General features: G+C 35.3%; 1 protein-coding gene across 2 annotated transcripts in view; it reads left to right on the top strand.

Moving 5' to 3' along the window:
• WAPL (WAPL cohesin release factor) overlaps nt 1-24,759 on the top strand; it is a 75,884-nt gene that overhangs the window by 31,857 nt on the left and 19,268 nt on the right. For both annotated transcript variants that reach the window (XM_030862800.3, XM_030862799.3), the window contains exons 5-9: nt 19,641-19,736; nt 20,895-21,047; nt 21,323-21,459; nt 22,177-22,288; nt 24,478-24,705. In XM_030862800.3, coding sequence (XP_030718660.1) covers nt 19,641-19,736; nt 20,895-21,047; nt 21,323-21,459; nt 22,177-22,288; nt 24,478-24,705 — 726 coding nt within the window. The remainder of the gene's footprint in view (nt 1-19,640; nt 19,737-20,894; nt 21,048-21,322; nt 21,460-22,176; nt 22,289-24,477; nt 24,706-24,759) is intronic.

Consider the following 24,759-nt stretch of genomic DNA (forward strand, 5'->3'; position numbering starts at 1 on the left):
TTTGAAAGTTGTTGAGATAGCATGCATTTCTTAAGAAAAAAGACAGTCTCATACCTAACTGTGGTTATATGATTGTAATACTTAAGAAAATTAGTAATTCTTTGATATAATCCTATGTCCAGGCCATATTCAGTTTTCCTCAGCTGTCTCCAAAATGTCTTTTAGTGCTGTTTTTCTCCCCAAACTATAATCATTTACTTGTTATGTCTCTTTAATCTTGAGTAGTCCCCTCATCTTTTTAAAATTCCCCATGGCACTAGTTTTTTGGTTTTTTTTTTTTTTTGCTTTTAAGAGCCCAGGATATCTGTCTTGTAGAATGTTTCACATTCAGAATTTATCTGATTGTTTCCTGATGATGTAAGTTGTTACTCCACTATATTAAAGTAGTATGGTGTCATAGAACACTGGAAGTAAGTCTCTACGTTTGATTAGGCTGAGGTTTAAACATATTTTGGCAAGAATGCCTCAAAGTCATATTGTGTATGTTGCATCACATCGGAAGGTATGTAATATCTAGTTGTTCCACTCAAAATTGTTTGACCACCTATTGAAGGTTGTGACCACTGGATCTCCCCAAAATAAAAGTATGTTTTTCCTTTTATAATTTAATTAGTAAGCTTCTGGATGTGACTCTGGCAGCACGTGAATATTCTGTTCCCCATTATTGTTTTACCTCATAATTTTAGCATCCATTGTTGATCTTTGCCTGCATCAGTTATTACACTGACAGTTACAGAACGGTGAGTTTTCTAATTGCGATTTCTTCTACATTTAATAACTGGAATTTTGTAAAAAGGAGTTTTCTTTCTCCCCATCCCAACCCCGAACTTCTATCACTATAGACTCAATAATTTTTACTTATTAAATGTATTTATAATAGATTTGGCCAGAGTAAACCATTTCAAGCCATTTCTTGTGTCCTTTTGATATAGACCCATCATCTTTGAGCTTTTCTTTTGCTTTCTGCACGAAAGATGACCCGGACTTATCTTGTGCTTTCAATCATGGACCCATCCAAGGATCCTTGGTTCTTTTTGTGGGGATTAGTACTTAGAAACCCAGAACTAAGTGCTGGGTGTGTTCATTGCTTCTAGGCTCTTTCACTGGACAGAGCTATGAAATACATTGAAAAATAAACTGAGTTCATACTGATAGTTTCATTTCAAATCTAACATTTCAAAATTTGGTACTTAGCTTTCTTTATTGTACAGCACACATTACTTTTTAAATTATAACACCAATATTATTATGAACAGTAAATACACTAAGTGAAGTTAAAATTTCTTTCCAGTTCTTTTTGTCTTTAGATTATTTCACTAATGATGAAGTCATAGTAATGTGTTCAAAAGTTTTGAAATAATTTTTATCTTGTGTATGTTAATTCAGTATTCAAGTTCATATGTACTTATTTATGTTCATTTTTTTAAACTTAGTTTTAAACTTAATATTGGATATATTTCTTTCCTACTAACACAACTTAGGAGGCAGCAGTGTACATGTACTTGACCCGATTACGAAGGAATCTCTCTGGCCTAAAGTAAATCAGGTCATGCAACCAAGTAGGCAGAAGACCTATTTACTGTTGATGGATAGTGTCAGAGGAAAATTAAGAAAATCATTATTAATTTATGAAACCAAAAGAGCTATGAGATTGAACTCATTTAAAAGATGTAATATAAGTAAAGCCTGCCTTAAAACAATAGTCCTGATTTAATCCCCAAAGAGGCTTCAGTAAATGTTTTAATTTCCTTTTAAACCTCCTATTGAAAGATTTGCCCAAAACCCTCTTTAAGTGGAATTGTGTCCGAATTTTTTCACTTAGATACTACTACTATTTAGGTGGATCAGTAAGATTCAAAAATGAGACTTTGATCCAGAATGTTATAGTACTTTAGTAAAAAGTAATAAAAAATGCTTTAGATCCCATGGAAGTTATGTATCCTTATGAAAATATCTAGGTAAAGAATTTAGAAGCCTCCTTCAGGAAGAGAGCAGCAAGAAGTTAAGCAGTATAAAATCCCTAGCTCTTAAAATAAATAGGTCATCCATTTGTCTTCAGGACAGCTAAAAGACTACTTAAGAGTTGTTTAAAAGGAGAGAACCATTGAGAAACAGAAATACTGGAAATTTAACCTTACTGAGTTTTGATGAGTATAAAGGAATACAGGAAATAAATGGGATCAAAGTTTTAAGCATTTATAGATTAACAGAGTGGAAAGAATAGATTTGTTTCATATGTGAGAAATCAGGATTCATGGTTTCGATGTAAAAAAGGATAAGCTCAGTTCTCCAAGGAGTTTTATGTAGGTTATCCCCCAAATCTCCAGAGAAAAAGGAAAGGCAGGGGTCACTAGGTAGGTGGGCATAGGAAATGTACTCAGCAGTTGTTCCATTTCTCCATTATAATAGAAATACCCTCCTGTAGCTGATAGGTCAGTGGGAGTATCTGGGTCTTCTGCATTCTGATTAAAGGCACTAATGACCTCATTTCTGAGTGGTAGAGAGGTGGCCCACGTCTTGTAGTGGCAAATTTTCCTCCTTACCTATCAGGCTTTCTTAGCTCATGTTTTGGATTGAATAAAGCTGTTGTGGAGGGTAGCCCTGTACATTGGAGGATATTTAACAACATCGCTGGCCTCTACCCACCAGATGCTAGTCCTGTTTTCCCCTGCTCTGTGCGCCTCCATTTCAACCAAAAATGTCTTGGACATTACTAAATGTCCTATGGGGGTCAAATGGGCTCCCCTCTCATTGGGGGTATGTGTGTGTATGTATGATTTGAGAGTAAGTTGTAGACTTAATGCAGATTACTCCCAAATACCTTAGTCTTTACTTTCTGAAAACAAGAGTACTCTACTCTATAGCTATAGTATACCCATCAAAACCAGGAAGCTAATAATAACATTGATATAATAATTCAGTCTAATCCACAGATCCCATTCAGTTTTACCAATTGTCTCATTAATGGCCTTTATAGCAGAACAAATCACACATTACTCCCCCCTCCCCCACGTCTCCCAGAGAAAGAACCCATGATCCAATTCAGAATCACATGTTGTATTTAGTTGTCACAAGTCTCCACCCTCCTTCTGTCTGGAACATCTGTGTCTTTCCTAGTTTTTCCATGGCTTTGACATCTTTGAAGAGTTAAAATCAGTTATTTGTTGAATGTCCCTCAGTTTGTGCTTGTCTGATGTTTTCTCCCGATTAGATTTAGGTTTTGTGTATTTGGTGGAAATACCTCAGAAGAGGTGCTCTGTTCTTACTGCATCATACCAGGTGGTGCACAATGTCACTTTGTACCATTGCTATTGATATTAACTATCCCTTGAGGCCTGTCAGGTTCCTCAACTCCTCATCAAACTTTTACCCACTAGTTTTAGCATTGATTTTTGCCTGAATCAATCTTTACTATGATGGTTGTTGAATTTTTTTTTTCTAATTACATCCTGCCTTCTCTAGTTGTTAGTAGTTGGCCTTCTACTGGTAAGGTAGATTTTTTTCCTCTCCTTCATGTATATAAAAGAATATATGTATTTATATATTCATTATGTAGTATATACATTATATATTCATTTATTTATAAATTTCTTTATATCAGTATGAACATGGATTTCTGTTTTATTCAGTCATTTGTTACTGTTATTTATTTAAATGATAGTACTGTTATTATTTCGATACTCAGAATTTCTTAGACTTGGCCTGTTCGTGGTTTTTCAAACTGGCTTTTAACATGGCCCACCACTTTGCATTTCCTTACTAATGACACACAAAGATGTTCAAGGCTCATGATGCACATTCCCAGTTGTGGAATCAACCATTCCTCCAAGGACCCCTGTTTTCTTTTAGTGGAGAATGATCTTTAAAATTTGGTTGCAAAGTATGGTCATTTCTTCTGGGGTGTCATTGCTTCTAGGCCTTCTTTGAGTTAACAGAGCAAGGAAACACGTGAATATATGCATTTTCTTCCTCTCTCCTTCGCCACCCCCCGCCACCACACAGACACATACTTATTTCATATCTATGTATATTTAGAACCATGAGTTCACACTGATACCTCCAATTCTAGTTCAACACCACATGTTTTATTCTAGCCTTCCCACTTTGCACATTTTACTTCTCTTTGCCGACAGCGAGGAATCTGCTTCCCAGTATCCTCAATACATTTACGTATTTGCTCAGTCCTCTTGTATATAGCCAATTTCCTGACCACACAGGCCATCTCCTCAGCTTTAGTGCCACCAGCCAAGAGGTCCCTCTTCCCTCTCTCTATCTTCCCATGTTAGAAAACATTAACTTGGGAATTCCCTGGTGGTCCAGTGGTTAGGACTCTGCACTTCCATGGCTGGGGTCCCAGGTTCGATCCCTGGTCAGGGAACTAAGATCTCACAAGCTGTGTGGTGCAGCCAAAAAAAACAAAAAACTAACTTTTTAAGCTTGCTGGCTGTGAGAATTTTCCCCAACACCTCACCAGGTATATAAAGAATTCTGTTCGTAACAGAATTGAGGGCTGGCTGGGTAAACACATGTGGCAGAAAGAAGATGAGGAGGTAAAGTAAACTTCTGGTAAGAACATATTTGAAATGATTACTCAGAAAAGTTGTCACTTACAAGGGAGAAAAGTAAATATAGAGTTTGAGGCATTAGCTTGAAACATACCTGGTTTTAAGTACCTGAGCCTGAGTACCTGTTGTTTCTGTATGTGGTTTTATCATTTGATAATTTTTTAAAAAATATTTATTTATTTATGTTTGGCTGTGTCGGGTCTTCGTTGCTGCACGTGGGCTTTCTCTAGTTGTGGCTAGCGGGGGCTACTCTTTTTTTTTTTTTTGTGGTACGTGGGCCTCTCACTGTTGTGGCCTCTCCCGTTGCGGAGCACAGGCTCCAGACACACAGGCTCAGCGGCCATGGCTCACGGGCCCAGCTGCTCCACGGCATGTGGGATCTTCCTGGACTGGGGCACGAACCCGTGTCCCCTGCATCGGCAGGCAGACTCTCAACCACTGCGCCACCAGGGAAGCCCGGGGGCTACTCTTCGTTGTGGTGCGCAGGTTTCTCATTGTGGTGGCTTCACTTGTTGCAGAGCACAGGCTCTAGGCACACAGGCTTTAGTAGTTGTGGTGCGCGGGCACAGTAGTTGTGGCGCGCGGGCACAGTAGTTGTGGCTCGTGGGCTCTACAGCGTAGGCTCAGTAGTTGTGGTGCACAGGCTTTGTTGCTCCGCAGCATGTGGGATCTTCCTGGACCAGGGCTCGAACCCGTGTCCCCTGCATTGGCAGGCGGATTCTTAACGACTGCGCCACCAGGGAAGTCCTGATCATTTGATAATTTTAATGTTTTTTTTTTTCTTTCAGTGCCATCTTATTTCTGATCACTGGCTACAGTTTCCCTGAATCCCATTATTTGTAGTTGCCATATATTGGGTTGGCTAAAATGTACGTTCAGTTTTTTTCCATAATATGGCTCTAGTAGTGCTTAGTTGTCACTAACTTCATTTGAAACAATTTTGTTAGATTGTATGTGACTGTCATATCAGCGTGCATTTAAAAAAAAACAGCAGGGGCTTCCCTGGTGGCACAGTGGTTGAGAGTCCGCCTGCCGATGCAGGGGACACGGGTTCATGCCCCAGTCTGGGAGGATACCACATGCCGCGGAGTGGCTCGGCTCGTGAGCCATGGCTGCTGAGCCTGCGCGTCCGGAGCCTGTGCTCTGCAACGGGAGAGGCCACAGTAGTGAGAGGCCCGCGTACCGCAAAAAAAAAAAAAAAAAAAATCAAAATTGGTGAATTTTTGTGTAGCCATTTTAATATTGAAGATGGAAGAAAAAAGCAACATTTTCGGCATATTATGCTTTATTATTTCAAGAAAGGTAAAAACGCAACTGAAGCGCACAAAAAGATTTGTGCAGTGTATGGAGAAGGTGCTGTGACTGATCGAAGGTGTCAAACGTGGTTTGCAAAGTTTTGTGCTGGAGATTTCTCGCTGGACGATGCTCCACAGTTGGGTAGACCAGTTGAAGTTGATCGTGATCAAATTGAGACAGTAATTGAGAACAATCAACGTTATACCACGTGGGAGATAGCCGACATAATCAAAATATCCAAATCAAGCGCTGAAAATAATTTTCACTAGCTTGGTTATGTAATTGCTTTGATGTTTGGGTTCCACATAAGTTAAGCAAAAAAAGCCTTCTTGACCATATTTCCACATGCGATTCTCTACTTATTGTAATGAAAATGTTCCGTTTGTAAAACAAACTGATGGGTGATGAAAAGTGAATACTGTACAATAATGTGGAATGGAAGAGATTGTGGGGCAAGCGAATCACCACCAACCACACCAAAGGCTGGTCTTCATCCAAAGAAGGTGATGTTGTGTATACAGTGGGATTGGAAGGGAGTCCTCTATTATGAGCTCCTTCTGGAAAACCAAACGATTAATTCCAACAAGTACTGCTACCAGTTAGACCAACTGAAAGCAGCACTGGATGAAAAGCATCCGGAATTAGTCAACAGAAAACGCATAATCTTCCATCACAAGACGGCATGTTTCTTTGATGACCAGGCAAAAACTGTTACAGCTTGGCTGGGAAGTTCTGATTCATCCGCCATATTCACTAGACATTGATTGCACCTTCGGATTTCCATTTTTTTTGGTCTTTACAAAATTCTCTTAATGGAAAAAATTTTCAATTCCTTGGAAGACTGTAAAAGGCACCTGGAACAGTTCTTTGCTCAGAAAGATGAAAAGTTTTGGGAAGATGGAATTATGAAATTGCCTGAAGAATGGCAGAAGGTAGTGGAACAAAACAGTGAATACGTTGTTCAATAAAGTTGTTGGGGAAAATGAAAAATGTGTCTTTTATTTTTACTTAAAAACTGAAGGAGCTTTTTGGCCAACCCCGTATGTGCTGATAAGTTTAGATCATTTTTTCTGCCTGCCCTGCTTTTTGTTTGATTTCTAGCTTTCCATTCAGCTGCTGCCAGTTTGCTCTCTTCCTAAGGGATTATCTGTATAATCATCCCAACTAACCTTCTGTGCTTGGAGGGTTATATTTTACCTTGGGCTTTGGCCATCTTATTTTGCCGGTTAAGACTATTTGCTGGGTCATTGATGAAACTAACCATAATGTCAATCTCAGTTTCAGTTCTCAAATATTTATAGCTTCACTTTCATCATTTCCCTGTGGTTTAATGCTGGGCCCATGTGTTACTGTCTTTTGTTTGACTCTCAAAAGAACATTCTGGACTTTTTTTTCCTCTTCCCTCCTGTCATTCAATATGACATAGGATAGTGGGTTTATGGGCAGTTGAATTAAAACTTGATTATCAGTATAAATCATGGTTATATATTTAGCTGTATTCAAAAGTTAAAATTGTATAAAGCTGCAGTTTTAAAGTTCAGTATAGTTTTTATAGTTTTGTAAACTCATTTTTTTTTGTTTTATAAAATGAGTTTATATATATAGGTTGTCAACTTAAAAACAGAATCTTACAATTAAAGAGATTTTAAAGGACAGGTAGTTCCACCTCTCACCCAAGAACAGATGTTCCTTTATAGTATCCTTCTCCAGCAATTAGAACTCACTCTGATGAAGCAGCTTATTTTTCTGTCAAATTGTTTTACCCATGGTTACCTTTGTTCTGTGTCTGGGGATTCATTGACCATCCTGGGATCCAGTCATCGAGATAGCAGTATGAGATTCACTATAGTCTCATGGACTAGAAACCTGAGACATAGATAAACGTGAAGCCGAAAAAAAGAGAGACTGTAAGCCACTGGTCTGCTGATGAGGGATGCTGGCCAAAGTGTAAAAGTAAAAAGCAGGTTGGTGAGTCAAAGAGTTGTTGAAGCTGAGCGTGTTCTGGCTGAGCCTGGGTATGGAAGAGGGTCAGTTTTAGTTGACTTTTCGTTGTCATTGTTTTTACATAATACCTGCATTTCACAGTACTAGGTACTGGGGATATAAAAAGGAGAAAAATAAGTAAGTGTCTTAGAAAGTGAGGTAGAATGTTTTTTCCCCACGGAAACTTTTGAGTAGTCTTAGTATTTCATACTCATTATGTTTGTTCCAAAGCAGGAGTATCTGTCTTCCTTTTATATAGGTAGTATTTAACTTAAACATTGAACCAGGTACTTAAGTCATTGATCTGTATTCTATAAAGATGTAGGAAAGTGTAAGTTATTTTCTGTATGAGATCTAATTCGGGTGGTTTTCTTTCCTGTAATATTTTATTCTGGAAGGATTTTAATAAGGAATAAAAGCACCATTAATCTTTTTATTTTCTGTAGTTCAGGTTCCTTTAAAGTTTGAAAGTTCAAAATATTTCACTATCACTTATTTCCCAGAAAGTGAAGTTTGAAATGAGAAAATGTAGCCATGGGTTAATCAAGAACATGGGAACTCGAACAAACATTTGACAGAGGGAGAGAGAGAGAGAATGTGTGTGTGTGTTAGGTTGTTTATAGTTTGGAATTTGGTTTTCTAGTTTGTAGTACATTTTATTTAGAGTTCATTGGGATTCTGACATCCAGAAAACTCTTTGCTGAACTTTCTTTTATTGATAGTCTTACGACTTTATGCTAATGATGACCATAAATTAACATTAGATGTAAAATATTGGGAGTTTTTGGGGGATGGTGACCATATATTTTTTCACCTTTAAATTCTTAGTGTCTGAGATACAGAAGGTGTTCATAAATGTTTATTTCTAGGATTTTTGAAAGTATCTTTCAGCAAATAATCTTCATATAGTACTACATGTTTGGCTTTTTTATGTTTGAAAATTGGTAAACATCAAATTTGGGAAAATTTTACCCAATATTCTTCAAATAGTTTTTGGCTCTCTGTCCCCTTCTGGGGACTCTTATTATACTTGTCTTGCTTGTATCAGCCTAAAATCAACACGTATAACCTGTAGTCTGACAGAATAAGGCTTATTGACTTATTGCAATAAAGGATACTGCACAGCAGAGAAACCAAGGGGCATCTTACCAAAGAAAAGTTTTTGTAGGATTTTGGGGGAACTGGGGAGTTTGGGTAAAATTTAAATGAAACAGTGTTTGAGAGGTTCAGGGCAAAGTACTATCTGTGAAGGGAGTTAATTTTTACTTTCTCATACAGTTATTGGGCTGGGTGAACTTGTCCCAGTGTGTGCTGACATTCTTTCCATCTTTTTAATTTTTTCAGTCTTGGTTTCATTTGGAGATAGTTTAGATAGTTTCTGTTGCCCATTTTCAGGTTCTTCTACAGCGTCTAAGCAGCTATTAATCCCATCTCTGAAAGTTTAGTTTGGGTCTATTTTATATCTTTCTTGTCTACTTAACGTACTCAGTTGTTTTCCCTACTTTCTTACATATGTGGAATATAGTTACAGTTATTTTCAGTGTCTTTGTCTCCTAATTCTGTCATCTGCCTTGTTTCTGGGTCTGTTCTTACAGTGAACAGAGACAAATTTGGTAGAACCAGATTGAAAATAAATGAGGAAACTGTGTTAAGAAAAAGTAAGGAATAGATGAGTTGAATCCAAAATTCAAGCCTTTTTGTCTTGATGGATTTCCTGGGGATCTACCACAAATACAACTTTGAGCTTCTTAGAAGCCAGGGCAAAGAAGATTATCAGTGGCCCGTTTGCTTTTTAGGAGGGGAGATTAAAAACAGAAAACTCTTACTACCGTTGCACCAGGTATGGGTTATGTTTTCATCTTTTTCTGTGCCTCAGCTAAGAAGTATTGCTATTTCATTTATTATTGATGGGCTATTTAATTAACATTTGATTAAAGAACATAAAAGAAGAATATCTTTATCCCTTCCCATTTTGTAGGATTGCCTGTATTAAACTTGAATTCATCTTTTTATTACTCTTTGATTTCTTAATTTAACTGTTGTCTGAATTTGATTTAGTTGTTTCATGGAAATTAAAATATTAACTGATAGAATGATGATTTATACTTTTTCTATTTTAAAAGTTTTCTGAGAGAATTTTTAAAGATTTTTAATATTTTTTATCTGGGAATAATTAAAAAATAGTTTGTACTTGGAAATAATTTCAAAATTACGGAAGAGTTACAAAAATAAAATAGTACAACAAACATTCCTTATGAATATTATCTTAATATTCGCTTTTTCATTTGTTCTTTCTCTTTGTGTGTATATTCATACATATGTATTTTTTCTGAATATTTAAGGGTAAGTTCATATATATATTTTATATATATAATTAGCCCTTTACCCTAAATACAGTGTGTACTTCCTAATCAATTACATATCCACATCACAGTAATCATCTTTAGTAAATTTAACATTGTTCCAGTATTTTTACCTAATCTGTTGTGTCAGTTTTGTCAGTTGACACAGTAATGTCCTTTGTAGCATTTTCTCGCCTCTGCTACAGGATCCAGTCTAGGGTGAGGTATTTCATTTAGCTGTCATTCATTTAGCTGTTTAGCTGTGTCTTTAGTCTCTTTTAACCAGGAACATTTCTGTAGTCTTTCTTTGTCTTTTATGACATTGACATCCCCTGATCCCCCTTTAAAAAAAAAGCTTCTCACTTTGGTTTAATCGAAGTTTCTTCATGATTGTATTCAGGTTATTCATTCTAGGCTGGGATACTGTGTAAGTGATGATGTATTTTTTTCAGCGTGCCACCTCTGGAGAATGTTAATTATGATCACCCAGTTAAGGGGTTGTCTATTCCTCTGCTGTATAATTATTTTCTTCCCCATGCAACTAAAAAGCAGTCTTTGAAGAGACTATTCAAATACCTTGTTCTTCATACTCTTAGATTTAATATACATGATGATGCTTTCCTGATTCAGTGTTTGCTGTGCCGCTTGCAAAATATTCAGTCGATTTTCCCCATTTATTTATTTATTTTATTTGTTTGGTTGTTTTATTTTTCTTTTATCAGTATGGACTCATGAATCCCTGCCTCTTTAATGGTTCAAAATTCATTATTTATTTTGGAGGTACAGTTGTCCTGATTTGGCTAGTCTGGCTCTTCTGTCGCTGTGACATACCCCCATCATTCTATGGGCATTTTCTTACTTATTGACATAACACAGTTTTCCAGATTCATATTGTACCTGCTCTGCTCCAGCCCTGGAATTAAGCCCATTCTCTGAGAAGTCTCCATTACCTTTAGTGGGGAATGGTACTAGAGACCAAGATCTGGGCAGTAGATGTGGTCATCACTTCTTGGCCCTTTTAGTAATAGATGGAGATAGGAAACATTCATGTATATGCATATAGATTCCTGCATATGCACGTACCTGTTCTAGAAATCATGAGTTCACACTAACTTCAATATTAGTCCATCCCTACAGGGTTCTTTCTTGCCTTCTGTCTTAACCCTGACTCCCAGCAATATCAACACTTTTACTCAAATCTATAATACATCTAAAATAGTTTGAGAATTGCTTTGTCCATTCCACTACAATAAATAACTCTACTACTGTGTTTAGGATTTATTTGTAATCCTGCACTTGCCCTACCCTACACTGCCACTGACCCAAGGTATAAAGTCAAATACTGTGTTCATAAGTAATTTAGATGAGTTCTGTCTGCCTGTCTTTTCTTCCTATCTTCCCTTCATTGTATTTGCTATTCATTTGAATTATGAGTAGGTTTATGTGTTCTGGTTTGCTTTCACTTTTAGGTTTTTTTCCCCTTTCATTCTCATTTATTTAATTTATTTGGTTGAATATGTACAACATTAGCATGCTTCCAAAAGTCAGCACTATACAAAAAGGTAAGTTCAATGAACGGTCACTTCATTGAGTGATGTTCTGGCCCATCACTCACCCTGGTAGGGACTTCTCTGCTTTATCCTTTCTGTATTTCTTTTTATAAAGATAAGCACAAATTTTCTTATCTTCCCCCTTATATAAAAGGTAGCATCTGTATGTGCACTTTTCTTTCTATTTAAATTTTTATTTAGTAATAACTCTTGGAAATTGTACCCTGTGAGTTCATAGATCTTCCTCAGAATATGTATGTTCACACTTTTTTTTAAAAAAAGTTGGCTTTAGATTGTATTTTTCCTTGGTTTTTTCCTTCTTCTCTTAAATGTTCTTTATATCCTTCAAATTGTTTCTTTTAAGGTTATACGTGTGTAGGTTATATATATACAAATCCAGTGTTGGCAAAATCTTATATATTCAGCACACCCCTATCATTATTTAGTCCTAATTTCAGTTGTAGCATTTGCCTCAACTACTGTGAAAGAAATCTCAAGTTAGTTTTTAATAGGTAGCTTATTTTTCTGTGGCGTATCAGACCTTGGCTGTTTATCTCTGGACTATTTTCAAGTTGCTGTATTGTCAGAGACCCCTTCCTCTGTGGGTGGTGTCCTGCCATCTCTAGAGTATTGAAGAGTACAAATAGTAAGAACGGGAAGGGGAGGCAAAGAACCATCCCTAGAAGGCCAGGACCCAGAAGGTGTACCCTACTTTTTTGTTCATTCATTGACTAGAACCTGGTCATGTGCCCACACAAGTAGCAAGAGATGTTGGAAAATCAGGGCAAGCATACGTCCAGCTAAATAAGAGGAAAACGAAGGGGAGAATGAACATTCTCTATCTACCCATAGGTGTCTCAAGATATTTTCAGCTTCTCTTTTCGTGTTTCTAAATTTGATAAATCATCTCCCTAATACGACTGGTCCATTCTATATTTAGTGATATTTTTAGTTGTAAAACTGATGCTTATTTCAGCCGATTTTTCATCATGGCTCATTCTAGTATCTTTTTATTTAACAATTGTTGAATTGTAGGCTTAGTTGTATTAGTTTTCACAAAGGGCCAAGTATTGGATTTTATGCTTTGTTACCTGGACTTTTTTAGAGCTTATGTTCAGGTTATGCTATTTCAAGGTGATATTCTGATGTGGCAATGCTCGCTTTTATAAAGTTTTATAATATTGATATAAATACTTTTGAAGTTAAAACAACTGAGTAGTAGGTGTATTGTTCTTCTTGTGGATAGGAATTGACAGTTTCTTCATAAAAATAGCAGCTGTATCTTTGAAAGGTTTATCTGTAGCACTTAATTGAATCAGGCAGAAAAGAAAGATTTTCAGCTCTACTTCTCCCGTATACCTTTGGATTATATTCTTTGCATAGTGCTCTATCTTAACATATTCTAAATGTCTAGTTCTTAGCAGTACAGACATTCTTGGTTTTAGTTTAGGGATAGCTGCAGTTTTTCCTCAAATAATTTAATGCCCTGAATATGTAACAAATTATGAAAATTTACTTTAAGGCTTTTTTGGTCATAGTTTAAGACAATTTGGGATTATATGATTATGCTTAAAAGAAAGTTCTAAAGAGCTAAAAGGTACCCTAATCTTTGTAAAACTTTCTTCCTCAAATTCCCTCTGCTTCTACTGCCCATCTTTAGGGGAAAAAAAAAAACAACTTAACAATTTTTTTAAAAAGCCAAATCCAGATTAATTTTCCCTTTTTGAATTGCCACTATAAAGTACTGCACGTGTGCACAAACGCACGCACAGTGGTGCGTTGTGGCACTTTGCTTTTTCAGAACTCTTCTAGTTTTAGAACGTGCTGATTGAATTACTGGTGGGAGTGCAATTCAGTTAGGACATCCTTGTGTGCGTAAGGCTGGATGAATTCTAATAGGCTTACTATATTTGTTCTCCTTTAGTACACAGTATACACAGTACTCTTTAAAACTCAGAAATACGTTTGGTACTGCTAAAAAATTCATATGGCTTAAGAGCGGTTATTCCAATTTTTTTCCCTTTTGAGAGCCAGCTCAATAAAGGATAACATAATACTGTAATTTCTTCTTAGCTTTTCATGAAGGAACTCTTCTTACCTCTGCTTTATAATTGTGATTTAATAAGCCAATCTGTTAACCACAGCCTTGGCATTAATGTAAAAACCAGTTTTTATCCATTGTTTTTGTAGATGCTGGATTCTCTCTCATGGATAAATGCTCTGTGGGTCTGTCACTGGCATATTTTTTCCTTAGCTGTAATACAGTGTTACATTTGAGGTTCTTGTTTGTCATGCCCCTGGAGAACTGAAAGAAGAGAATAGTATGTTTAAGATTACTAGGACTGAAATGTGCTACAATGATTGCAAATCTTTAGAATGTTAGAGTAGTCTTAAGAGCTTTCTGCTTTTTTTGTTCTAAGTATTCTTCCCATTACATTTCAGAGGAAACAGAATCCACAAATCTTTTAACACAGAAAAGTTAAGGAATCTGGTTAATATGTGCATCTGCTTTTTAAACCAGAAAAAAATTAACAAGAATTACAGATAAGCCTGGTGGTGTAATCAGAATGACCCAGTTAAAACTTAGCTAGGTTGCTAAATGATAGGAGTGATTTTCATTTTCCATGAAAAGTTGATTGCTATCTGGTATATTTGCAGATACTGTACACAGTCACTTTCACTGAGTGACATTATGATGTGACATAGTAGTGTTGTATTGTTTCCATATACAATTCACTTAGGTGCATGTGGAACTGTTATACCATTTGGAATGATGTGAAGAGCTCAGAGTCGGTCAGTGTTGTCATAACTTAACCTCTGCCACCCCCCCACCCCATGTGTATGTATTAGCCACATCCAGATGTTATTTTTTATTTTAATTTTTAGATAGTAGGGTGTATCTTCATCTCCTGCTGCCGATGGTAAGCTCTATATTAACCTTGTAAAACTTTGAAATAATTAATAGTCGAGGAACAGTTCTCATTGGATTCACTTTCTTTTAGATTAATCATTAGCATTAAAATGGCAAAACCTTGTCAAAACTTTTAAAATAATAGTATTTACTAAGCTGCCTAGTTCAACAGAGTAAACAAAATGTTCATTGAATGTGTCTTTTGAATATAACTTATGCAGTTATTCTGTATACTTCTAAGCTTCAAAGCCTTTTCAAAGTTTTTTTTTATTGTGGTAGAAAACACAACATGAAGTCTACCCTCTTAGGAACATTTTAAGTGTACAGTATTGTTAACTGTAAGCACAGTATTGTGCCACAGATTTCTAGAATTTTTTCATCTTGCATGATCGGAACTCTATACCCATTGAATAGTAACTTCTTACTTCAGTCTCCCTCCAGCCCCTGGCAACCACCATTTCTGTTTTTATGAGTTTGACTAGATATCTCATAAGTGGAATCATACAGTTTTAAAGTCTTTCTGTGACTGGCTTATTTCATTTAGGGTAACATCCTGAAGGTTCATGTTGTAGCATATGATAGGATTTCCTTTTTCCTCTTTTATGGCTGAATAATATTCTGTTGTATGGATATGTAACATTTTCTCTGTTCATCTGTTGATGGATAGTTAGGTTGTTTCTACCTCTTGGCTGTTGTGAAAAATACTGCATTGAACATGGGAGTGCAAATATTTTTATGAGATCCTGCTCTTAATTCTTTTGAATAAATACCTGAAAGTGGGATTGCAGGATCATGTGGTAGTTCTACTTTTAATTCTCTGAGGAACCTTCATGCTGTTTTCCATAATGGCTTCATTATTTAAATTCACACCAACACTGCATGAGGGTTCCAATTTCTCTGCATCCTTGCCAACACTTGTTATTTTCTGTTCTTTTGCTAGTGGCCATCCTAATGGGTGCGAGGTAATATTTCATTGTGATTTTGATTTGCATCTCTCTTATGATTAGTGATGTTGATCATCTTTTTGTATACCTATTGGCCATTTCTTCTTTGGGGAAATTTCTGTTCAAGTCCTTTGCCCATTTTTTAGTCAGGGTTTTTTGTTTTGTTTGTTTTTGCTGTTGACTTATAGGAGTTCCTTATATATTTTGGATAATAATCCCTTATCAGATATATGGTTTGCAAATATTTTCTTCCATTCCGTAGGTTGCATTTTTCTCTCTTGATTGTTTTCTTTGCTGTGCAGAAGCTTTTTATGATGTAGTCCTACCTGTCTATGCTTGCTTTTGTTGCTTGTGCTTCTTGGCAAGAAGTCATTGCCAAGACCAGTGTTACGTATTTTTTTCTCCCATGTTTTCTTCTAGGAGTTTGTAGCTCAGGTCTTATGTTTAAGTCTTTAATACATTTTAGTTGATTTTTGTGTATGGTATAAGATACGGGTCCAGTTTCATTCTTTTGCATGTGGATATCCAGTTTTCCGAGCACCATTTATTGAAGAGACTGTCTCCATTGGTGAAGATCATTTGACTATATATGGATTTATTCATAGGCGTTCTATTCTGTACTGTTGGTCTATATATTTGTCTTTATGTCAGTACCCTACTGTTTTGATTACTGTAGCTTTGTAATGTTTTGAAATCAGCAAGTGTGGGGCCTTTGGTTTTTTTGTTCTTTCTCAAGATTGTTTTGGCTATTCAGGGTCCTTTGGGATTCCATATGAAGTTTAGGTTCATTCTGTCTATTTCTGTAAAAATCATTACTGGGATTTTGACAGGAACTGCATTGAATTTGTAGATCACTTTGGGTAGTATGACCATTTTAAGAGTATTAAGTCATCTAATCCATGAACAAAGGATGTCTTTCCATTTCTTTGTGCCTTTATTTTCAACATTTTGTAGTTGTCAGTGTACAAATCTTTTGCCTCCTTGGTTAAGTTTATTCTTAAGTATTTTATTCTTTTTGATGTTACTGTGAATGGAATTTTCTTCATTTCCTCTTTCGATTGTTTTTTGTTAGTGTATAGAAATGCAGATGAGTTTTGTATCATACAGCTTTATTAAATACATTTATTTGTTCTCACAGGGTTTTTTTTTTGATGGAATCTTTATGGTTTTCTATATACAAGATTATATATGTGAATAGAGAAAATTTTACTTCTTTCTTTCTGATTTGGATGCCTTTTATTTCTTTTTCTTGCCTAATTACTTCTGCTAGTATGTAGAATCAGTGAGCATCGTCATCCCTGCCTTGTTCCTGATCTTAGAGGAAAAGCTTTCAGTTTTTCATTTTTGAGTATGATGTTTTAAAATATGACCTCTATGTTGTGGCAATTTCCTTCTGTTCCTGTTGTTGAGTGATTTTTTCATGAAAGAGAGTTGAATTTTGTTAAATACTTTTTCTGCACCAATTGAGATGATTATGTGATTTTTGTCCTTCATTCTGTTAAGGTGGTGTATCACATTGGTTGGTTTTCATATGTTGAACCATCCTTACATCCCAGGGATACATCCTACATGGTTATGGTGTATGATCCTTTTAATGTGCTGTTGAATTTAGTTTTCTAGTGTTTTGTTGAGGATTTTTGCCTCTGTATTTATCAGGCATATCATTCAATTACTTTTGAGATGAATTAGAACAGTATATCCCAGTCTACTTTTTGTAATAATAGTATTTGTTAACAGAGTGTGTTCATGTCAGTTATCCCTTTTATTGCAGTCCTCTGTTATGTGGGTAGACCATATACTCCAATTCTTTTTATGAAGATGCTGAACTCAGAATTGCACATCATCACATAATTATTATAACTTGAATTATCAGCAATAAAACTTGTATAGCACATATTGTTTCAGGCACTCTAATATGTGTTTTACATATATTCATTTAATCCTCACAACAACCCTTTACAGTCGGTACTGTTATTAACCCCATTTTACAGATGAGAAAGATGTTTAGTAACAGGCAGTAGTAGAGCTTACTATTTATCTGGACCATCTGGTTCCTGTGTCTCCTTTATAACTGTTAGGTATATATTGCCACTCACAATTAACTGGAAGGGGGTCTGTTTAATTTATATATAATTTTTGGTATTAATCTTTCTAAAATTTTTATTGGAGTATAGTTGATTTACAGTGTTAGTTTCAGATGTACAGCAAAGTGAATCAGTTATTCATATACATATATCCACTCTTTTTCAGATTCTTTTCCCATATAGGCCATTACAGAGTACTGAGTAGAGTTCCCTGTGCTATCTAGTAGATCCTTATTAGTTATCTGTTTTATATATAGTAGTGTGTATATGTCAGTCCCAATCTCCAGCGTCTGTTTAATTTAGAACGTTGACCTGACTGTGCTATATTGTTATCTGTGGAACCAGATAATCTTTTTGTTATCCAAAAGATGGTTTGTTACCTGAAATCAGTGCTTTTTAAAAATAAGTAAAGTGCTTAAGCCTTGAGGCACCTATTCCTTTCAAAAGTCTGTTATCTTCCTGAGCTTATGGCTGTGCTTTGGGGATTAGAGGTTGCTTAAATGAGGGATCTAACAGTTAGCAGGCATGTAGATTATATAGATAATGTTTGAGAGGAAAATAGTAAGGAATAGAGCTAGGTTTAAAAATTTATGTTCAGTCTGCTCTGTATGGTTGTGCCTTAGGGGGCCTGATCAAGTCATTGCATGAGTGCATAAATTGCTTTAGATTACTAATGCTGCATTACTTTATGCTAACCTGATATATAAGAATAATACGTTCATATACACAATACAAATGAGACTGCTTTATGTAAGTTTCACAGTAGATTCCTTTTAGCATTAAGATTTTCTGACAGATTTAATATGTGAGTCAGTTTAAACTTTATCTTTTGAAAAACCAGTTCTTTTGGAGCTTACACTGTTGTCTTTGTCACAGCATGGTTATTTTGAAGATAATATTTGTATAAAAAGATAGCTTTGTATGATGCTTAATTCCAATTATGTCACTTCACTGCAGCTAATAAGGGAAGATGGTTAATTTTTTAATGCAGATTTTTGGCCAGTCTTGAAGTATGTTTCTCTTGTACTCTTTTTTTTAATGTAGTACTGAAAGTATGAAGATCATTAATTACAGTATTAAAAACAAAAAATTTCTAATGAGATTATTTATTTGAAGTTTAAAGGACATAATTTAATATCACTTTTGTAAAGGATGGAGAAAATGTCAGTCTGTTTAATTAGTCCCCTTTTGAAAGTGAGGATTTGTTCCTTTTATACAGATTTAATCCTATGGATTTGATCATGCAGGCTCACAGTTATTTATCCTCAATTCTGAAATTCAACGTGTTAAAACTGAAAGTTTTTTTTCATTAAGCTTATAGTATATTGATTTGGCAGCAAACTAATCTGAACTGGGGTGGGGCAATTTACATCTTTATCCCACCGGGTGTGAATTTTTATACATTTGCATGTATTTTAGTATATAGTACTGCTTTAGATTCCAGTGTGTTATGTAATATGTTATACATACCATAGTTACCTTTATAAAACCTGAAAACTTGAATAACGGCACTCATCTGGCCTCACCAGTTTCACTTAAATGAATAAGGACTTTTATCCCTTGTCATAACCTGCCTTATTTTCCGTGTTAGAAGAACGTGGGGCATGAATCAGCAGTTACGAGGAATAAAGAACAGGTTGAATTTAACTATATTGATTAGTTAATATAATTATAAGTTAATATAAGCCTGGCAAGAGGTTTAATTGCTTTTCTTGGTTGGTAATGACTGTCCGGAACACTGATTGTTGATTTTGTGTCAGAATAGCACTGTGACTCCATGTCTGCCATCGGCATGGGAGCGTGGTGGGAGTATAAGCCAGATATTGTTTATCCTGCTCTGTCTAGGATATATATTTATGTATTTAAATTACTCTCTATGATTTTTAGTTTTAGTTTTAAAATGAGGTAATTTTATAAGGATGCAAAGTAAGATGGAAACAGTTGATCTTTTTCTCATTTCTCTAGTCTCCTACAAAAGCTGTATATAATGCCAGGCATTGGAATCATCCAGATTCAGAAGAACTACCTGGGCCACCAGCAGTAAAACCTCAGAGTGTCACAGTAAGTGAACTGTACTTTTTAATTTCATGTTTGTGTAATGAATTTTAAATTAAACAGTTGCTATCTTCATTCATAATTTGAAAGTCTCTGGCTTTTCTGTTTAACAGTTTATTTTCAACTTCCTCACTAAAATTTAGTGGCTTTAGTTTAACTCATTGGAAAAGTAAGGATTGTGGACAGGATAACAAATTCTGGTGTTGCTCGGTTATAAATGAAAGCCTTAAAAAATATTGGACTACTTTTTCACTCCTGACATTTTATGGAATTATAGTATTTAGTGTTTAAAGGTAAATTATTTGAAGTTTTTATTAACTGTTAAGAGCTATATTATAAATTACATATTTCAAGTTTGTATTAATGATTAAAAGCTATATTATAAATTATATCCTACATTGATCTTAAAGTGTCTTTGAGTGATTAATTTGTTTTTCAGAGCAGAACTTTTTCCTGCATTCCAGTAATACCTTTCAATTCAAAACACATTTGAAAAAGATTCTTATCAAATTACTTTTTTCAGAATAACTGGTAGGACCATGCATTAATACTTACAGATTAATGGTGACACCTCAGTCATCTGGAGCTATCAAGGAATGAGTTCTTTATAGACAACAACAAAAAATAGGGATAGAGATCATTCTAAAATGTAATGTACAGTTCCATGTCTTCTTGACATATTAAACTACTTTCACTAGTATTAAACCATTATTGTGTATATTAGTAATTATATACCATGCTCTTATTATGGCTTTTTCCCCCTACCCCAAACTATGGACTCCTGTACTTAAAAAATTCTTTTGTCTATCTATTGTAGTTTTCCTGTCTGTCCTGAGCTGCTTATCAATGCTATTTATGTATGTAATGGTGGTTCTTTATTCCTTGTAATGGTCCTGGAGATGATAACAAATTGTATGAAATGTAAAGTTAAAAAGACCAGAATAACTTCCTGAGTGGTTCTTTTGTGAATAAAATACATATGAGTCTTATCTTGTAGTGCATGGAATTTTAAAGTATCCCTTGTGACCTTTCAGAGGCCTCCTCCTACCTTTGAGGGGGAGAATAGGGGTTTTATTACTCTTAAGCTAAATTTGCCAAGTAGATGAGATGTTACTATTTTTATATATTTATTTAGAACAACTAATTTAATACCTTTATTAATAGGTGAGGCTGTCTTCAAAGGAGCAAAATCAAAAAGATGATGGAGTTTTTAAGGCTCCTGCACCACCACCCAAAGTGATAAAAACTGTGACAATACCTACTCAGCCCTACCAAGATATAGTTACTGCACTGAAATGCAGAAAAGAAGACAAAGAAGTAAGCAGCCATATACAGTTTTACTGCACGTGGATAGAATTTCGTATGTAATTTAGCCTTTTAATATCTTGAACACATATCAGTATACTGATACTCAGTTTTGAACCACAAACTTATCTTGTCCTACTACTACCCATGTTTTTAAAACATTTCTTTTGGTTGCCATCTAATAAACTATTTTATACACTTTTAAATAAAGCATAGGAAGTGCTTTAAATATTTAAATATGCTACTTCATAGTTACAAAAGAGGTGGACATATTTTTTTCTTGGCAGTTGTATACTGTTGTTCAGCACGTGAAGCACTTCAATGATGTGGTGGAATTTGGTGAAAATCAAGAGTTCACTGATGACATTGAGTACTTGTTAAGTGGCTTAAAGAGCACTCAGCCTCTAAACACACGTTGCCTTAGGTAAGATCTTATTTTTATATTTGAAAATTGTGTGCATGCTTTCTCATTAAAATTTTCTAGCTCATTAGAGCCAAACATTTGTGATTTTTCTTATCATAGGTGTAGGTTATAGCCAGTGATGTTAAAATGTGATTGATTTCTTTTAAGGGACTTGATTCTACATGCACAAAGGAAAGTTGGATGATACAGCATTTTAGCACAGCATAGGCTTCAGTTTCCAGATGCTTAAAAGAGTGTTATGCCAAAGAATCTTTTAAGTACTTTTAGCCCCAGATTTTACACATGCAAGTGATAGATTTGATTTAATTTAAGCATGTTTTGATTTGGATCATCTTTTACATACTGTAATGGATTGAATATTTTGGTTTGATTGAGTTATCTAGTCATTTGGAATATGTCCAATTAGATATTTATAATCTTTATGGATCAGAAGCATTTTGAAAGGTAGCTGAGATTTTTTGCTTTTCATTTAATGGTAGTAGTAATGTAAGGAAAACACTGAAGATGATCATGGGTTATTCATATTTTTTATATAGCATACCTAATCACATCAGTAAATTTTTAATAACTTGCTTTGCCCGTGTTTTTAATATTGTGATCTGCATGGGCAATGCTTTGACACACATACACCCCCACCCCTGAGCACCCTTTTGCTTATTTTGGTATTACGCAAATAAAAAAACTTCAGCCCCCTTAACCTAGTCTATTTTCTTCTAGTGTTATTAGCTTGGCTACTAAATGTGCCATGCCCAGTTTTCGAATGCACCTGAGAGCACATGGAATGGTAGCAATGGTCTTTAAAACCTTGGATGATTCCCAGCATCATCAGGTATTTAAGTTTCTGGGATTGAGAAGCATTATTTTAGAATTCTAGTTTATTTGGCTACTGAGAAATACCTTCAGGAGTTCCCTGGTGGTCCAGTGCTTAGGACGCTGAGCTTCCAATGCCAGGGGCCTGGGTTCGATCCCTGGTCAGGGAACTAAGATCCCACAAGCTGTGTGGCATGACCAAAATAGGAAAAAAAACCAACCTTCATTGGATATTCATCTGTAAATATTTCTCATTATGGGTTGAGTTAGTTTTATGTGCTAAATATTTAGAGCTTAATGCCAGAATTCTTGCTTAATAAATCATTTAAGATTATCTTCTCATGACATTTTTCCTCCTTAACTTGTCAGTATATCCTATTAACCATTATATAACATACCATACCATACCATACTGGATACTGTAGCTAACATACCATGCCATACTGGATATTTAATTCTGTAAGTACTGATTTCCTCAAATCAGAAAGTACTGGAAAAAAAATCTTTTACTAGTTTTTGATGATAATAGCATGAAAAAAAAGTTTTGATACTAATTTTTTTTTAGCGTTCTGTCTGGATGTTGAATCCCACTGTGAAATGGAATCATATCCTCATTTTCATTATGACTTTGACACTTAAAAATAAAGCGTATTTACATATAAAAATCGGGTTTAACATTTTCAAAGTTAGAAAAAAATCATTATTAATCATCAATAGTGATATTTTGAGATGGCTTTATTATATTTTTGTTCAGGGAAATTATGTTCCAAGTGCAGATTAGGTGACATAATCTAATATTGAGTCTTCTGAAACTGAAATCAGTATACTTAACCCCGAGTGAGGATAACTCCATTACCAAGTTGTAGCAGGTACAAAACAATGAGGGAGAAGAGAACTAAGAATTAATTTGCTTTCTTATGCAGTTATGAGAGGACCAAGGCATTAATATGTGTTCTTAGGGGCAGTGGATCTCCTAAGTCCTGTACTGTGGCATCCTTATTTCCAAATATATTTTGCTGTGTAAGCATTTAATTAGTCACCTAGTCTGAATTTTGGGGATTCAAAGTTTAAATCTTTAGATAGTTAATTGTGTTTCTGTGCATTGAAATAAGTGTAAGATCAACTATACTTCAATAAAAATAAATACATATGTAGGAGGGAAAAAAAGTAATATCTCAAATGTTGGAATATTCAAACATAGACCTCTTTGTTATATTAATGCTTACCTATATCACCTTCAGTACTTGTAGATTTTATTATAAGCAGAGTGTGCTAACTACCAGATCTGAATGATTTTGAGAGCACATTATATTAATGATTTTAAAAAAATTACTTGGTTCAACCATACCTGATAGGTTTATTTTAAAGAAATGAGTCTAAATATGTTTATTTGAGCATCCTAGTTTTATGTATTGACACAAACCCAGCTGTGTTTATTTTTACAAGAAAAAAATAAGTTTCTGATACAGATTTTAAAACACATTTACATTATTGATTTTGTTTTTGTTTTTTTTATTTTTTGGATGTGTTGGGTCTTCGTTGCTGCGCTTGGGCTTTCTGTAATTGCGGCGAGCGGGGGCTTCTCTTCTTTGCGGCGCGTGGGCTTCTCATTTGCGGTGGCTTCTCTTGTTGTGGAGCATGGGCTGTAGGCGCGCTGGCTTCAGTAGTTATGCACAGGCTCAGTAGTTGTGGCACACGGACTTAGTTGCTCTGTGGCATGTGGGATCTTCCCAGACCAGGGCTCGAACCCGTGTGCCCTACACTGGCAGGCGGATTCTTAACCACTGCGCCACTAGTGAAGTCTCTACATTATTGATTTTAAATGGAAATTTGACTTTACTGTATCATAAAGGACAAAGAGTGAAGTGTATTGTAAAATAGGATTATATATCTGAAAAAAGGTTTTGTAAACTCTTCATTTAGCACAGAATGGCCAAAAACATGTAATTCCACTTAAATGCTTCTAGCTGTGGCGCGTTCATATAGGGAAGGTCTGTAGAAAGGAAAATCTTAAGCAGTGGTGCTTTATTTATGTATTTATTTAATTCACATTTCCCTAGAATATTTTAAGAGTGAGGTTTTCACTGAATAAAACATTTTCAAGGTTTCCAACATATGAACAAATGTCAAAATAGTCTTGTTTCCTGAAATTGTCACTAATTGCTTACATTAACTTTTTTTTTTTTTTTTGCGGGGGGTCCGTTGAAGAATCTGTCCCTTTGTACAGCTGCCCTCATGTACATACTGAGTAGAGATCGTTTGAACATGGATCTTGATAGAGCTAGCCTAGATCTAATGATTCGACTTCTAGAACTGGAACAAGATGCTTCTTCAGCTAAGCTGCTGAATGAAAAAGACATGAACAAAATAAAAGAAAAAATTCGAAGGCTCTGTGAAACTGTACACAACAAGCACCTTGATCTAGAAAATATAACGGTGGGTTCCTTCCTTCTATTGTAAAATGAAAATTACTTTCAGAAAGTTTTTAAT

Source organism: Globicephala melas, chromosome 16 (assembly GCF_963455315.2).
Source record: "Globicephala melas chromosome 16, mGloMel1.2, whole genome shotgun sequence".
In the NCBI taxonomy this organism is placed as follows: domain Eukaryota; kingdom Metazoa; phylum Chordata; class Mammalia; order Artiodactyla; family Delphinidae; genus Globicephala; species Globicephala melas.